We start from the raw sequence: 17,642 nt of genomic DNA on the forward strand, positions 1-17,642 counted from the left end.
CCTCCTGACCGGCCGCGTCCGCGCCAGAACGGCGATACGCGACCCTCTCCCCTCTGAGGGGCGCAGGCTCCGGCCGCCTGGGGCCCCACCTGGCACCCAAGCGAAGGTCGGAGGCCGGCGTGCGGCCCGATCCCAGTCGCCTCGGCGTCCCGGGAGCCAGTGCAAGCGTCGCCGCGACCCTCCCAATCCCTCGCGCTCGCGCTCCCCGGGCGCCGCACGGCCTCTTCGGCCCCCTTATATAGCCCTCTAAAAATAGCTCGCCTCGCACCGCCTTGTAAGGCAGCAGGGAGATTCGCAGCGTGCCAATCCGCGCCCGCCGCCAGGGCCAAGCCCCGCCCCAGGCCCTGCTCCGCGCTGCCCATTGGTCCTCAGTGACTTCATGAGCCCCCTGTTTACCATACATGGTCACACGCGGCCTAATGGACGCCCTCCTCCGAGATCCCACGGCTGCGCGGAGAGCCGGGCGGAGGGAGGGAGTTTGGGGAGGGGGAAGAGCAGGAGGAGGAGAAAAGGAGGAGGGGGGGGGGGGAGAGACTACAAACTAGCAAGGATGGGGGTGGGGGTGGGGAGGGAAGGAAAGGGGGGGAGAGAAGCGATCGCGAGAAAAAAAAAATGCCACCTCCCAAAATAAAGAGCAAAGATTGCATTAGGAGCGAACAGCGCTGCAGAAATAGATGGCAGCTTCGTGTCAGTGAGTTTGCATCCCCCTTCCTGATCCACGAGCTGGAGTGATTAGAGCCCTGGAAGGGAATTGTTACTCCCGTGAAGTCCCCTTTTCCTGGCAGCCGTCTGCACTGTACACGCTGGATGCCTCTCTCCATCCACCCCACTCAGTCTCTCCTCTCTCACCTCCTCTCTCCCTCTCTTCTGCATTGATTTTTTTTTTTCCTTTTTAGTTGACTGAAACAAAACAAAACAAAAGGGCCACTGGATGTCTGCCTCCTTGGGGGGTGAGCCAGACAGACTGACAAACAAACAGACCCAACTGTGTTCGGGGGAGGGTTTCTCCTCCCGTTTTGCCCGGCAGCAGCAGCATGGACGTGTTGGCTAGTTATAGTATATTCCAGGAGCTACAACTTGTCCACGACACCGGCTACTTCTCAGCTTTGCCATCCCTGGAGGAGACCTGGCAGCAGGTGAATGATTTAAATTACTTGTGTAAATCGTGTGGTGGCGGCGGAGACGCAGGGGCTGCGTTGGTGTGGGCTTGGGGTTGAATTTTGTTTGTTCGTTTGTTTAATCCCCCCCCCCTTTGGCTGTCTGTTGTTTAAAATGTTTTCGGAAACAGTCATCTGCTTACCTCTCCACCCACCCCCTAACCCCTTAGTGTGCTGAGCTGAGCGGCCGGTCGGAGCTGCCTGCGTTTCAGTCACCAACACACATCCTTGCGCACACGTTGTGCGGCTCACTGCCCCCCAGCAGAGACCTGCCTAACTTCTGGGGTTCGGAGGAGCCGGGTGGGAAGGTGGTTTGGGGCTTTACGAGCCATCACAGACAGGTACCGCGTCCCTACATGCACGAGCTCTACCTCCTTGGTACCTTAAATCAGGTTCTTCTCTTTCAACTGGTGCTAACGACAGTCAGATGGGGGGGGAGGGGGTAGGAGCAAAGCGGAGTGTTTTCCTAGTAATTAGCGAGTATCGGTAAAGAATAGGAACTTGATTTTGAGATTAGAAGCTGGGCAGAAGGAAGAGGAGCCCAGTGATAAAGGATACTCAAAGATATCTCGGAAGAGGATGGGAAGATGTGTCTATCTCATGCTGACCGTGCATTGTAGGTTTCCCCAGTGCGGTGTCTTCGGAAGGAGAACACCCTCTGTGGGTGTCCTTGCTTCTCTTTCGTTTGGTGTGCCTCTCCACTTAGCACAACCTCCGACAAAGGGTGGTGTGTGCTTCCATGCCTCTGACTTTGTTTTAGAGGACTAGTCAAGAAACTCCTAAGATGCTGAAGGGCACCGATGCCAAGTTGGCTAGGTGTCCCAGTGAGGGGGAAGCGGGGCTGGTGACAAGTTCACTGGGCTTTGTGAAGTGGAATAAAGAAAGTGCTGGTTAGTGGGAAGTGCGAGATCTGCTGCGGAAACAGTGGTTTTCTCAGTGAGGATTAGGAGCTGCTGAGGGGACATTCTGCAGGAAAGATGGTGGGTGGGGATGGAGGGACACGAACATTCTTTCAGAATTCTACAGTGTGCATCATGGAACGTGCAAGAAGGCCGTTCGGATTTGCACATTGGAAGTGTGAACGTGCACAATCCGTCTGGGAGAAACGTGCGTGCCCTTGGGGCGGGCGGCAAGAGGCTTGGTGTGTGGCTGCTCATGTAACTTCTCTGCTCCGTGACAGCAGCTTGTTAAGGCTAATGAACGGCTGAATTTCCTCTGCCAGGATCCAAAGCGGGATTTGCCAGTTTGAGCCTGGGATGTAACAGTTGCTGCTTTAGCGAGTGAGGTTTGGCTTTTGGTATAAAGAGCCTATCCTGTGTACCATTGTTGCTAGTTGCTGTTCTCCCCTGATTTCGAGGCTGGAGTTTCTCCAGGTACTGGCCTCTGGTGTCTGTGCTTCCACACATACATTCCTGCCCAAGGATGCTGGCAGATGTGTTTGACTTTGTCTTTCTCTAAACGCACGCACAGCTCACATGTTTCTAGCAGAAGGCATTTCTCCAGTGCATCCTTTCCCCCATCCTTGATGAGACTGTCTCATGAAGGGTCTCACTAGAGCTTTTTCCTCCTTTTATTTCACATGCTAATTAAACCAAAAGGTTGCCAGAATTTCATTTTCTGAAATAGTCTTCATTTCACACCGTCAGCCCACTGGTGTTGAATCGGTTGCCTATTAACAACTGTCTAGACAGGTTAGGGAAGAGAATCTGTTGATTTAGTCAGCCTGCCCAAGGCAGCCCTTGTTTGTGACTAACTGTTAAGCAGGGTTGGAGGGAAGAAAGTTGGCTTTATTTGTTACAACGTTCCCTCCTGATGAATCACCCAACTTTGTTTGGTTCAAGATTTCACAGTAGTAAAGCCTGCTTTGGGGGAAGGCCTCTCCAGAGGAAACCTGCTTTTCTAGATCTGGTTAGAGCATCCTTGAGAAAGTCTAGATCTGTAAAGAAACATCATTGGTTTGATGATTAGAGGATGTATTGGATCTTTTGTTTCCTTAGAAGCCTTCTCCGCTTCCCACCCACCTCATCCTTCATCTCACCTCCTTCAGGGCATCTCTAGCTTAGTCTGTATCTGTGGGCAAAGAAATTTTCACCCCCCTATTTCTTGCCTTAATCCTCTCCTACTGCCAACTGCCCTCAGCTTAAAACCCTTTGCCAGGCTCTTTCAGAGGCATGCTCATAATCCATACTGAAACATAACTTGTGAGGACACGGTCCTAAATGAGATATCATTCCAAGGAGCTTTCTTCCGTGGACTCTGTAGTCACAGATGCTTTCTGTAAAGGTGACTGTGCCTCCCGGTTCATGCTGATGACATAACCTCCAACCTCTCTCTTCCTTCCTCCCTCTGCCTGCCCCCTCCCTCTTGCCTCTTCTGAGTATAAAGGAGGGGAGTGTGATTATATGCAACTGTTGATTCTAAATCAACCATCACATGGTGAAATTTTAAGCCTCCTTTGCTCAAATCAGCTCAAGAAGGTTGCCACAAAGAACCCCAGGCAAGAGGAAGTTTCCTGATGCTCTGGGGTAATCAGATTTTAGAGGTCAAACGAGGAGCAGTTATTAGATGCACTCCTGAAAGTGAACAGTGTACCTTGAGATGAGCGAAGTCCAGAGATTCCAATAGTCTGATTTGGTTCGTAAGAAAGAGTGGCTTGGATGATAAACTCAAGACCATCTGTGCATTTGAGAATTAAGGATGGACTCTTTGGAGATTTTATGTTAAACTCAAGTCTGGGATAATTGTTCTGCTTAATAGTCAGTGAGCTTGTCATGGCCCTCCTGTCACAGGGGTCGTCATTCTGACATTGGGTTTTTGGGCAATAATGTCTTAGCCTCATACAGCTCCAACTATGAAAACCATTGTTGGTGTAATTTTTAAATCCAGATGGACATCCTACATTAACAGCTCTCCATTCCTGGGCTCTGACTGCATACTTAAGCATTTGGCCCAAGTAACATCATCCCTGCCTGTCATATAACTGTAAATTACACTGTGCTTATGTGGTCTATTATTTTATGGAATTCAGCTGACGCACAACTCTTAAGGCTACCAGCCTTAAGCTCTTTGGAAACTTGCAGGAAAATTTCCAAGAGCTGTCTGAGCAAAAGTAGGAAAAAGTCAAAGGTAGGACAGAAACTAAGAGTAACGTATAGGGTACCACTTGATGATGGATAAAGGGGGACCCATTCATGAGTTTTGTTGCCATTAGAAATCATGATTTTTCTGGACCCACTGTGGACTTGGAAAATAAAAAAGGATTTGGTACAATACTGATGGTTATTTTTCTTTGGGAAGCTACAAAGACTTTTAGAATTTGGATATATTCTTTATACCTAGACTGCTATTTCATGAGTGCAGGTCAAGTAATGATGTTCTAAGTCTTATTTGCACTTAGCTTTGCTTCATGCCATTGAGGAGCATGGTATGTTTACTTGAAAACTCTTATGGAATTATGCTTGTTGTTAATGCTGATTCATAATTGGCAGATGGGGTCAGTTTCAGGCCTCCTTTTTGCTCAGAGAAAATTTTCCACTGCTACTGGAAACAAATAAATAAATCATAGAACATTCCTCCCTCCTCCCCCATTCCCCCATTGTTTTAAACTAATGGCATACTTGGCTACTGTAAGAACTACAGAGTCCCCATAACACTGCAATTTCATCTTGGTTTCAGGCACCCTGAAACACTTTTTACAAGGGCCTTTGGTATGAAGCATCTCTAGGGGACAACTTACAAAAATGGTTGCCTGCCAAGAACAGCCTCATGGTGCAAGGGATGGGATTTGATCTGTGAGCTACATCGCTTCTCCCATGTTGGGATCTTGCCTTTGCACTGCCTTCTACAGGCCCGAGCAGCCTGGTGCTGTCTCAGCCAGAAAGACAAAGCAAACTGTAGGGTCCCTGCATCCGCAGGTTTGCCTCTGTCCCCAATTTGCAGAAAACCTTGTCACGAATTAGAATTTCTTGGCAACAGCACCACCCAGGGAAATTTGTAGACACAAAGGAGCCTTGCTAACCACACTGAAAGGATAAAATAGCTGGCTTTTTTTTTTTCTTTTTTGTATGTGATTTGTGTGCTCTTTAGTTACCATAACTCTGTTTTTTTTTTAAATTTGAAACAGTGACTTGATAGATGAAAAAAAAATCAGAACTGCCCCTGTCCTCCAGATTTTCTAAATAAGGATGCAGTCGCTCAATAAATGTAGCTTTACAAATGAAAGCACATGTGGATGCCATCTATCACACAGTTGGCCTTTCCATGGTCTTTTTAATTTTAATTTCCATGTTCTTTTTAATAGATACATCTTTGTGTAGGTTTAGGGACTCTCAAACATTATCACTCAGTCTACCTGTTCGCAGTTTGGTATTTTAAAGTGAGTGAATGTTACAATGCAGATGTTTTTACTACATCTGTCTTTAGTTGGGGGGATAAAGGAAGTGGTGACTTCTTTGTTCTCCATGAAACTCCCACCCCCACTCCCAACCCTGAGGAGGATGTGATGTTGGGGTCCAATCCATTTAAAGGGCAGAGCAGAAGATGTGACACCTCACCCTGAAATGATTTATGTATGGGTGTGTCAGAGACCTTCAGCGTTCAAAATGTGCTCTTCCTCTCTCCCGGCCCATTCGAAATATAAATGCCAGTGGGGGCTATTTGCCTCTCCACTTAAACGGGAATAGTTTAGAGAAGGTCCTAATGGAGCTTTCAGTAGCCATTCTCTTATAAATCTTCAGATTCTTCTCCCTTCAGAGAATTCCTGTATTTTAACTTTTTGAGTACAAGATGGCAATGCAGTCTTCTTTAATCACTGTGTGCTTATTTGGGAGAGAAGACAGTTTCCTCTGGCCAGTCCGAACTGGCTCATGTTGATGGGATAGCTGGCCAGATCGGGTGGCAGACACCCGCTATCTCTGCAGTTTGTCAGTAGCGTGCAAGGGGTTTTAAATCACCTTCGCTGGACTCCATGATTGGTGAATGCAGAGAACGCCTCTGTGATTCCGGTTCCCTCAGTCTATCAGTTAGCATGTATGTTTGGAATTGGGATTTGCTGAAAGTTTGGGACAGCTCCCCAACGTAACCTGAGCGGTGCCAGAAGGGTGAGGGGTGGAGATTTATCTCTCTACAAATAAACCCCTTTGTTTCCCCAAATTAGCTGAGTGCTTGCTTAGCATAAACAGGTGGAAATATTTTAACCCAAATCGCCAAATCTTACCTAGTACAGTGATTAGGAAGCTCTATAAGTACTAATGGTGTTAAAGCCGGTGGAGCAAGATACAGCATCTAATCATTAATGTTACATGCAACATCCACAAGTTAAGAAACACTCCTCCTCCCAGTTACATTGTGTGCTCATTTTAGAGCATCCACACGAGAAGCTATCCTTACTTAGTTTAATTTAAGTGTTCCCCAAATCAAATATTGCATTACTGGAACAGGCTTTTACCTAAGATTGGTCATGATCTTGTTCCTCTCCCTTCTTGTTCCTTGGCCTTCCTTTTCTGCTGCTAATTTGGAGAATCGTTTCTCCTGCCTTGAACGCTTTTTGTTTTCCTCACTTGGTATTTTGCTGTGACCCTGAAAACCTGGTCCTGCTAAGTGTATTGTGACCGTTGCACTCTCCGTTAGAGCAGCTTCCAGCTGCCCCATCCACCACATGCGTGACATAGAGATGGACAGTGGGGGGTCAGCAGCAGCTTTGTGATCAGTCCAGAATCAGCCTGCCTGAGGTGGGAGTGACTTCCGATTTCATCGTGATACCATTCCTGACCGAGCAGTACTGGAACAGGCTTTTACCTAAGATTGGTCGTGCCTCTGAGCTGGTAGAGGCAGTCAGTCACACCTTGTGGGCTTTTCTCTGTTTATATTAAAATATGGAAAATATTTCACAGTCAGTCCTTCATTCCTTTGCTCTAGTTATGTGCAAAACACTGTTTGGGTGATGCGAATTTGAATTGGATATAGTTCTGCCCTCTAGGAGCTTGACTTCAGTAGGGGAGAGTGAGCGTGCTCAGAATTAAATAATACAGTATTAGAACACAATTGCCAAAAAAAAGAGAGAGATTTTAAGTCCAGTATTTGAACATTGACCCATGCCTCTCTGTACTTACCCACCTCGTTACAACCTTGTTTATAAAACGTACTTGAAACGTACTAAGTTTTCTTAGGCTTTTTTAGCTAATGGTGTAATGGGGCTGGTGGCCCTTTTAGGGCAGATGAGTCGACAGTGTGAATGAATACGCATGTCCATAATGGCCAGGAAACAGCATCCATGTCTGTGTCGTTTGGAAATGATTATAGGTAATTAAAATAATTAATGTAGAGCCATATGCAATATCTATTTCTGAATATGGGTTTATTGACATTTCCTGAGGTCATATTGAAAGTCAGGCCCCAGACCTTGTACCAAAGCTAGACCCAGAGAATCTTAGAATTTCAAATCCTGAAAGGGTCTTGGTTTCTTTAACTCTAAAACACTAGGCTAGGACCAAATGATTGTTGAAGCCAGATGAGGCATGGAACCTTCCAAGGTTACCCAGCTGTCGTTAACATGGACGGTGGTCCCAGGCCCAGTACTCTTTCAGATGCCCAAATCGGTTTGCTTGCTTTTCATCACACTGTTCTGAATATACTTTGAGTCTCTTCTCATCTTTTCTCCTCTCTCTTTCCCCCTCTCCCCTTAAAGGGAAGCAAGAAAACCCCCATTTTACTTTGAACTATACTAGTACATGGAATTTTGGAATTGTCTGGGCCCTAAACCAAGATATTGAATATCTTGGAGAAAGCTTATGTGTGTAATTTAATCTCTTTTCCATTTTTAATAATGTGTGGTAACCTGGAAAATGTACACTGTACTGAAAAAACAAAACAAAAGCCCCCAATTACAACTCCAGCCTTAGGAAAAAAAGTGCTGTCACTTAAATGATAACAAACGGAGTGAGAGTAAGGAGGGTGCATTGAGATGTATGCGGGAGGGAGTTGGATGGATGATAGAACTGGGGTTTTATGTGGAAAGCATCAAACGCGAAGTTTTGAAATGCTTTGTCTCTGACGACTTGCCAACAAAGGGACTGCGTGAAACTGTAGCAGTTAGCATGTGCCAATTCAGAAAAATGTCTTTTGAAGTGTTTTAAAATTTCTTGAGAGGGTTGGATGGGCAGTGAGGTTGTAATGTTTTACAAATTTAAACAAAAAACATGGCACATTGTGATAAGCAGTTGGGAAGAGAGTCAACTTCTGTGCGGTTTTTAAAAAGTCCTTATGGGGTGGGAGGGTGAAGCCAAGACTCAATTTTCACAGTGTCCCTAGTGAGGAAAGGAAACGCAGGGTGCTCTTCACTGTGCTCAGTGACTTTTGGTCCTTCTCCACCCAATCTCTAGTATAGTTATGATGGTGAAAATTCTCTCTTGGAACTTGGCTCACAGATTGGTTTCACCTCTAAGATCTTAGAAACTGAAGATTTCTTCCCAAATGGAGACTTCTTTATTTCTCCAAAGCTGTCATCTACAGCTCCAACTCCAATATTTTCCTGAGTTTCAGACCCACATTTTTGAACTGGAAACCTGGGGCTGACACTTAAGGCTTTTGGGGTTGTCCCATGAAGACCTCAGCTGAATATGTCCCAAAGCTTGAACTCATCAACTTCTTTCCTCCTTTTCCTGTCTTCCCTGTTTCTTTTATTGAGTTGACCTTTCTTCTGTGATCCAGGTTTGAAGGTCCAGCCATCTTTGGCTCCTCTCTTTCCCTTCACTCTGATTGGTTGAAAAATCCCATTGATTTGGTTCTTGCAGTACGTCACCATGGTCTACCACTTTCTTCTTGCTCTGCCATTGCCCCAGGGCAGCCCCATCACCTCAGCTGGACTGACTTTCTGCCTCCATCACCATGTTTTGAACTGTCAGTGGGGCCCTCTTTTACATACGATGAGGCCAAATGTCTAAGAGTCACGATGTTCCAAGACTGGGTCTAGGTAGTAGTCACAAGTTTCCCCCTTTGTTACCATGTGCAGTAACCGCCATCCAAATTGAATGACTGTACTTTTACTGCTTCTCTCTTCATTTATGTCATTTCCTTCAGCCTTTTCCTTCTTCTCCCTCTTTGAGTCTCTTTGTCCAAATTCTACCCATCCTTTAACTTTCAGATGGTTGCCACATCTTCCAGGAAACTCCCTCCCTTTCCCTTGGCCAACAGTAATTGCTGCTGTTTCTATACTCTTGTGTAGAACTTTTTACTTTCTCATGATGCTTTTTGGTTTTGTCCTGTAGTATAGTTTTTCTTTTCTTTTTTTGCCCCATTGCCTTGTTTTTCCAGTTAGGTTGTATGATTTAGAGCAGAGTCCATGCCTTGGTTATAATTTTGATAATAAACTTTTAATACATAACCTCAGGTTCTTAGAAAGCCTTGCATGTGGTAGATACTCAATAGATATTTAGGGCTTAATGATGTGACTTAAGATTTGACTATGTCTGTAGTAATGGTTCACAACTGTGGCTGCACCCCAGACCAATTAAATCAGTATTCCTTTGGGTGGAACCCAGGTATCAGTGTCGTTTTGTTTTTGGTTTTTTATAAATTTATTTTATTTATTTATTTATTTTTGACTGTATTGGGTCTTCATTGCTGCACATGGGCTTTCTCTAGTTGCAGTGAGCAGGGGCTACTCTTCGTTGCAGTGTGTGGGCTTCTCATTGCGGTGACTTCTCTTGTTGTGGAGCACGGGCTCTAGGCATGCAGGGTTCAGTAGTTGTGGCACGTGGGCTGAGTAGTTGTGGCTCGTGGGCTCTAGATTGCAGGCTCAGTAATTGTGGCGCCCAGGCTTAGTTGCTCCACGGCATGTGGGATCTTCCTGGAACCCATGTCCTCTTCATTGGCAGGTGGATTCTTAACCACTGCGCCACCAGGGAACTCCCTCCGTGTTTTTATAAAGCTTCTGGGTGATTCCAATATGCAGCCAAGGCTTTGAGCCATTAATCTATAGAGGGTTAATATCAGAGATATCAGAGTTGCAGGTAGCTACTACTTATATGGAAATATTTCATTTCTTGTATAACTTGGAATCTAAGTGTAATAGAGGCTTACAATAAAGCAGGACAGTGGATGTACTTCATCCAGCTCCTCGGTTAATAGCAACTGTCCAAGTGTTGTTTCATCTTTCTTGTTTTACTTTCCCTTACCCTAAAGTGTTTCTCATTTAGCTCACATTTCCTATGACCCACTAGAGGTTTGCTTAACCTGGTCAAATTCCATTTCTGGTACCTTTGTGGTGGTGGGCATTAAACTCCAACCATGCCGTGCTTCAAATAATTCATTCTCAGCAAGCTCTCGACCATGATTTTCCACTTACCTCAGCCTGCTCTGTGGTTTTACAGGGATGGATGCATGCACGAACATTTGTTGGATGATGCCAGATAGGCATTAGGTAGCAGCTCTACATATTTCTTCCTGACCTCACTGTTTGCAAGTAGACTCTGTTTATAAAGAATTTCAAAGGACCCATGTTTCTAGTAAGAGGAGCAAAAATAAACTGTGGAAGAATTGCCGCTGAGGACATTCAGGCAAGGAGGCTGCCTCCTCGTCCACAGAAGGCTTTAGCTCTTGTGGTAATGACTGTGGGCATGTGGCGATGTTCACAAAGAAGCCTTAGAAATGCCTCTATTTCAAACTGTGATGTTTGCAAAAATGTATGTACTGTAGCTACATCCTTTCATCTATAAACTGTCTTTGATGGGGGTATGGTTGGCAAGAGAGAACATCATGAGAGGAGCTCAGAGCTTAGGGTTGAAGGAAGTCTTTTGGAAAGCTCAACCCAGTCGTGAAAATGGCAATTAGCTGTGGAGCAATTGCTCTGCAAGGAAGTGTCCGCCTGCTCCTGACCCCGCTTTCACACTCACCTTGCAGAGCCGAGGTAGCAGGAATTCAATGGCGTGGTCACAGTGCTGGCTCTTATTTTTGGAGAGGCGGCAAATTCGCTCATCACACAAAGGAGTGGAAATAGATTGCCCCAGCCCTACCTTTTGAGCTCTTAGTGTTTGTTCATATGGCCACTGTAGAGCCTGTTAATAGAGCACAGTTCCTGCCTAAGGGGTGAAGGATGTCTTCTGTGAGGAGGCCTCTGTGCAGGACTGATTCTCCAGTGAGCTCCCGAGATGCTGCTCAATGACAGACTGCGTCTCTGGCTTTGCTTTCTGCGTTCCAAGATGGCTCGGCCCTCCCCTGTGCATTTGCCTCCCTATATCAAGGTTCTTGCTTTCTTTGATATGGACCAAGATATGATTTCCTCTGTGACGGAGACGTTCATGTTGGCTTGTGAGAGTCTAACAAACATCTGTATTGAGCTTTTTTTCTTAAGGGCTCAGGGTGTTTTGCTCAGGATCTCTTGTCATTGGCACATACTTTTTGTAACTAAGGAACAGACAGGTATTACAGAATTTCCCGTTCAGAGGTGAGAAAATTGGGGCAGAGGAAGATTAACCAAGTTGTCTTAATGTGGCCGCAAAGCAAATGAGTTGCAAAACCAGTGGTGGAACACACTTCCCTCTTCCTTTTTTCCGCTTGGCTATTCTGCCTATTATCATAATAAGCATCATAATAATATCTAATATCTGTCAAATACTTCCTAGAGATGATCTCATCTGAGCACTTTATGTGCATCATTTCATTTAATCCTCACACCAACCCTGTGAGATACATATTCTTCTTATCCCCACTTTACAGTTGGAGACATTGAGGTTCGAGTTATTAAATGACTTTGCCTAAAGTCACACAACTTGGAAGTGGTTGAGCCAGAATGCAAACCCAGGCAGTATGCTCAGGACTCCAAATTTTTACATTTATATTGACTCCTAGTTAGGCAGGAGACGCCAGGGCAAGAGCCAAAGGTCATGGCCTGGGACTCAGTGGAACTGTATGGGTTTGAACAGCTTTCTGGTCTGTCTTCTTTCTGGGCCTTGGTTTTCTCATCTGAAAAAGAACTGGGTTGTGCTAGGGCTCCTTAATGTCATAGTGTTTGTAGTAGTCAAATTACACAAGGCCTTGAAATCAGGCAGAGCTGGAACCTTGAGAAAGTCACCTAACGTCTCTGAGTCTAATTCTGCCATGAGTGGAATGGAGTTAATAATGCCTAGGTAAGGGCAGGCATGTTGGCTCTCTGGCCCCGTGTCTGGTACATGGCATCCACTCAACAAATGCTCTTTCCTTCCCCGTTTTCAACCATCCTTCCTCCCATTAAAAACAGTGCAGAGTGACACAATGCTCTTTTTCTAAATAGTATCACTGGTCTCTCTAAGATCCCAGTGATTCTGGAGTGTCTAAGAGAAGGTGAGGCCAGGCCAGGGAGAATGCTGGGCATTGGACATGGTGTTCCTTTATCCATCCCACAAGAGGGCTCTCATGAAGTCACTGGTGCTTAGAAGTGGGGAAATACTAGCAATATCCATTGCCCCCCCCAAAACTCAGCCTCCTTTGATATCCTTGGAATTTGCTTGACTTGCTCACACAAATGTCCAGCTCGTTCCCTTTCTTTCCAGTCTTACTTCTGACTTACTTCCCTTAAGTTTTTCCAGCATGTGGTTATTTTTCTTTACGAGCCAGAATTAGGCACATATACTATAATATAGTGCTGGTTACTACACCTGCCTTTTCTGCCTTACCTGATGACTGAGCTTACAGCAGCTTATGAGAGTGAATCAGGTTTTATGAGATCTATAAATATCTCCGATAGGATTTTTATTTCATTTCCCCGCTTCACATAAGACATAATGGAAGCAATCACATACACAAGGAATATTCTTTCTGTGATAAAGTGGGTGTTTTTGAATTGGCCTCTGAAAAGCAATAATTTGATGTGGTTGTTCCATGTTGGAGTTTTATGGGGGAGGGGGAAGAATCATGCCTATGCTGCTATAAAACTCGAATATTATTTCCTCATGTTGAAGGTTTAGCCCCGCACCTATGGGGAGATTTATGTCAGAGATGCCAGCCCTGTGTGCAGACTGCATTTCCTCCTTCTGAGGAGTGTGTATTTCTGTTTTCTTAGACACATAGAATCCAGGGAAGGAAAGTCCCATTGGCTGGCAGGAGGGAGGGCTCCCAGAAAGGTTTCCAGTTCTTTGTCTCATCTGTTTCCAGCTGCCCCAAGGGAGGATGTTCTCATCCTTCTCTGCACTTCATGGATTTCCTAGGAAGATTTCACACCACTTAATATATCTCTATGAGATTTTTTTCCCTTGGAATTTCACTTTTAAAAAAAAGAGTCTTAAACTTATCCAATTCTTTAAAATGTACTATTCCCCAGTACCAAGTATGGAAAGGATTTTCCTTACCTTACTCTTTGAGGAGTGTCTAGGAGGAACCTTGAACATGTAACTTTAAAGAATCCATTAAAAAAAAAAAGCCGTGAGAGTTCTATGTACCTCGTTTTTCCTGTCTGGAAAATGGAAGTCAGGAGCTCCATTTGCCATCTTACTCAGGACCACTGGGACAAAGTTAATTATGGATTTAACAATTGTATTTGAAAAATTGAATATCTGACTCTGACTACTTAGGATTTTTTAATTTATTTTTTTGTTACAACCTCTCCTTGCATACATCTTCCCCCAGTTCTCAGAAGCTTTGTGTTTAGCTAGATGATAATATAATTTGGCCTCTGAAAGAATAACCCATGTGAACTTAGTACACCTGATCCAAGGGCATGCGGGATTTTTGCCTTAATGTCATTTCATTTTTTCTATTTAACTTCATCTCAGTGTGTAATATAATCTTATCATTTTGGCTCTGCTACCTACAAACAGTATTCTGTGCTTATCATCAAATGATGTGTCTTCTCTGGTCCTCAGTTTCCTCATGTGTATACAGTAGCGTAGAGTTAGGAATAGTCAGCGATCAGAGATACAAACAGGAAGCTCCTGGGCTAAACTGGCTTCAAGAGCTGTTTTATTTGGCCAGCATACATATTTCAATTTCTTTTTAATAGGAATGCTTTTAGACAGATCATGCATTCTTCAATTAACCTTGTCTCCACTATTTCTACCTCGCTTTGTTTCTGATCTCTGGCCAGGTGAGCATGCATTTGGGTTTGTGACCCCCAGAATGGCAGCTCTCTAAGTCACCTTCCCCTCCAAAATGCTGTGATTTGGGGACAACCTTTATTTCTTTATCAGCCTCAAGCTGGCTTGATTACTACTCTTACCTGGAATCCATTTTCATTTCTTTTTAGATTTCTCTGCCTTGTTGAATGTCTTTGTTTGGGATTCTGTTTTATAGAGCAGATTCCAAATTGCCTCTCAATTTCTCCTAGTCATCCAGGTTCTGTTGTCGATCATCGAAATCTGGGTTGGAAAAGACCATCTGGTTTACCCCTCTCTCCACCTGGGCTGAGCAGTGTCTGCAGAGCATGTTTATTACTTATTGGTATTTGCAACATTTTCCAATTTGGAAACTGACTCTAAGTTTCCTGAGCTTGCAGCCTCTTCTTGGTGGAAATGGGACAATACCAAACAAAAAGTTCTTTTGGTCTAACAGCCCTCATTAACAAATGACTGCCATTGTCACTGTTTCTTTTGTCACTCCTGAGAACCCAACTGGTCAGTGGTGGGAAAAACTCCTTTTTGTGGTAGAAAAACATGTAACCATTTCTGAGATTTCTGAGTCTTGACATAGAAGCATGTTGTACAGAACCCCATTAACTGCTTTAACTGCTTATTTTGTGTGGAAGTAGATTTTATATGACTTGTTTCACTGAGGAAGTGATGCTTTTTGTGTGAAGAACTCCAGGGCATTATAATAAAGTACTTTCCTGAGAATCAAGTAATTTGCATTTTTTCCTACGCTTGGCACTCAAATACTGCCAGCAAGGCACTTGGCCTTCATTTTCTAATGCTTTCAGGATGCTGATCTACATTAGGTGTGTTTAAAAAATTTTATTCTTTTGTATTGGCTCCCTGATATTACTAAGGATATCATTCAGATTGACCAGCTGGTGATTTTCAGGGTCATTCTTTTCCTGTTAAAAAAACCCCTGTCATTCCATTAAATTACTTGATGCAGGGTGTTTCTCCTTTTCTCCAATCTCCTATTATGTTTTCTTTCTTTCCTTTTTTTTCTTTTTTAAAAACTCTGAGTGTTAAGTAAAGGTCCAGGTTCATTATCTTGTTAACATATATATTAATTAATTTTTTAAACTAATAGCTGTTTATCTTATTGGGTGAATTGGCAGCTATTAAAATATTTCTGAAAAAATGTCTCTAGAAAGGAAGAAAGAAAGAAAAGAAAGATAGAAAATAAGGAAAAGAAAAGAAAAAGGAAAGAAAGACATTATGTGGACTTCAAATGTCCTTGCACAGTTTTTCTGTGAAAGAGAAGCAGAATGCAAACCATTTGTCTTCCTATCCAGGATGTGCCTGCCTACATTTTCCTCCTGTTTTTGCATTCATGATCTCTTTTTTTATGCTCCGTATTCATAGAGACTAGGATTTTACAGATATTAGAATTTGAGGACCATTAGACATCTCACTGCAATCTGTTTTCTTCTCCTCAATTTGTGGGTAACCTGCCTGAGCTTTAGAGAACATTATTTAAGTCCAAGCGAATATTGGACCATCAAGAACTGTGAGCCCCCTTTCAATATTTTATTTATTTATTTTTCAAATTTTTATTGAAGTATAGTTGATTTACAATGTTGTGTTACTTTAAGGTGTACAGCAGAGTGATTGTTATACATACACACACACACTTTGTCAGATTCTTTTCCATTATAGGCCATTATAAGATACTGAGTATAGTTTCCTGTGCTATACAGTAGGTCCTTGTTGGTTATCTATTTTATATATAGTAGTTTGTATATGTTAATCCCAAACTCACAATTTATCCCTTTTCGGTATTTCAAATGCATTCTCTTGTTAACACAATGCATGGTGTGGCATGGCTCAAGGCAATGCTTCTCAAAGGGTGGGCTGCACTCCATGGGCTTCGTGAGCACAGCGTTAAATAACAACAGAATCACCTTGGGAGGCCTTATTATTCCCTTTTTAGTTTTCTTTCAATCCTTCTGACCAACTCAAGGAGAAAGACTCAGCTTTGTGGTAGTATGTCTTTAAGGCTTGATAATCTTTTCTTCTCCTCCGCCTTCTTCTCTGTCCTGTCCTCCCTCCCTCCCTTTCTTCCTTCCTTCTTGCCTCTTTTTCTTTCCTCCCTCCCTCCCTTCCTTCCCTCCTCCCTCCCTCCCTTCCTTCCTTCCTTCCTACCTTGCTTTCTTCCTCTCTTTCTTTCTTTCTTTCTCTCTTTCTTTCTTCCTCCCTCCCTCCCTCCCTTCCTTCCTTCCTTCCTTCCTTCTGACAACAGATCCCAGACCCAGAGATTTTGACAGGCAAACATCCAGCTAAAAGTTAATAATATCATTTTGGCTTTATTGTTTTTAATTTTATGATTATCTTTTATTGATGAACATTTACAGGAAGAGTATTTTAAAATATATTCAGTCTTAATACATAATGCCTTAGTGAGGCAATTAAAAATGTAAATAATTGGGAAATGATTACACAGATGGAATGCTGATTTGGTAAAAATGTATGAAGGTGGAATGAAATGAAGTTTGAGGAGTGCTGGTGTGGTAGAAAATCAAGGGACTTGGAGTCAGAAAACTGGAATTAGGCCTGACTTTGTAAGTATAAACCAGGGCAAATTGCTAAGCTGCATTTTCCCATCTGCAGTATGGGGTTTATAATAATAGGATTCTTATAATCAAATGATATATGGCTGTGAAAGTGCTTTGTAAACTGTCATATGCTATATAATGTTATTGTTTTCTATTCTGTGGTAGGGGAGGCTTTAGTCTCCAACCTTAAACTAGCACTCCTTGTTGACTTGCTTCTTCCTTATGATTTCTATTTAGTGTTCTCAGCAGGGATATAGTAGCTTCTTACTTGTTCAAATGGGGCTATTACTTTTGCCTTAATTATGGCACTTTGAAAAATCTTCCTACTGGTTTTCTAGAAGTGGGGACATAATTTCTAATTTCTTTGCTTGTGTGTGTTAGCTTTTAAATAAATTTTGAAAAAGTAAACTTAGTATATAATTTAGAGTACGTCAGAACTTCTAGATTAAGATAATACATTTAGGGCTTCCCTGGTGGCGCAGTGGTTGAGAGTCCGCCTGCCGATGCAGGGGACACGGGTTCGTGCCGCGGTCTGGGAGGATCCCACATGCCGCGGAGCGGTTAGGCCAGTGAGCCATGGCTGCTGAGCCTGCGCGTCCGGAGCCTGTGCTCCGCAACGGGAGAGGCCACAACAGTGAGAGGCCTGCGTACCGCAAAAAAAAAAAAAAAAAAAGATAATACATTTAGCTTAATTGATTTTTTAAGATAAATTTTTAAAAGTTAAAATATTTTACCACACTCATGAAACAATTGTGTGCATTTGTGTGTGTATGTGTGTTGGTACCCAAGGATGAAGGAAGTTTGGATTTTGTGTAGAAAGGAGAACCCTGGGGACA

General features: G+C 43.6%; 1 protein-coding gene across 2 annotated transcripts in view; it reads left to right on the plus strand.

The window, feature by feature from the left end:
- Positions 1-1,034: 1,034 nt before the first annotated feature.
- KLF7 (KLF transcription factor 7) overlaps positions 1,035-17,642 on the plus strand; it is a gene marked incomplete at its 5' end in the record, with an annotated part of 106,170 nt that continues 89,562 nt past the window's right edge. For both annotated transcript variants that reach the window (XM_079710353.1, XM_079710354.1), the window contains one exon: positions 1,035-1,136. In XM_079710353.1, the coding sequence (XP_079566479.1) occupies positions 1,035-1,136 (102 nt within the window). The remainder of the gene's footprint in view (positions 1,137-17,642) is intronic.

The sequence above is a fragment of the Hyperoodon ampullatus genome (assembly GCF_949752795.1).
Source record: "Hyperoodon ampullatus genome assembly, chromosome: 8".
NCBI lineage: Eukaryota > Metazoa > Chordata > Mammalia > Artiodactyla > Ziphiidae > Hyperoodon > Hyperoodon ampullatus.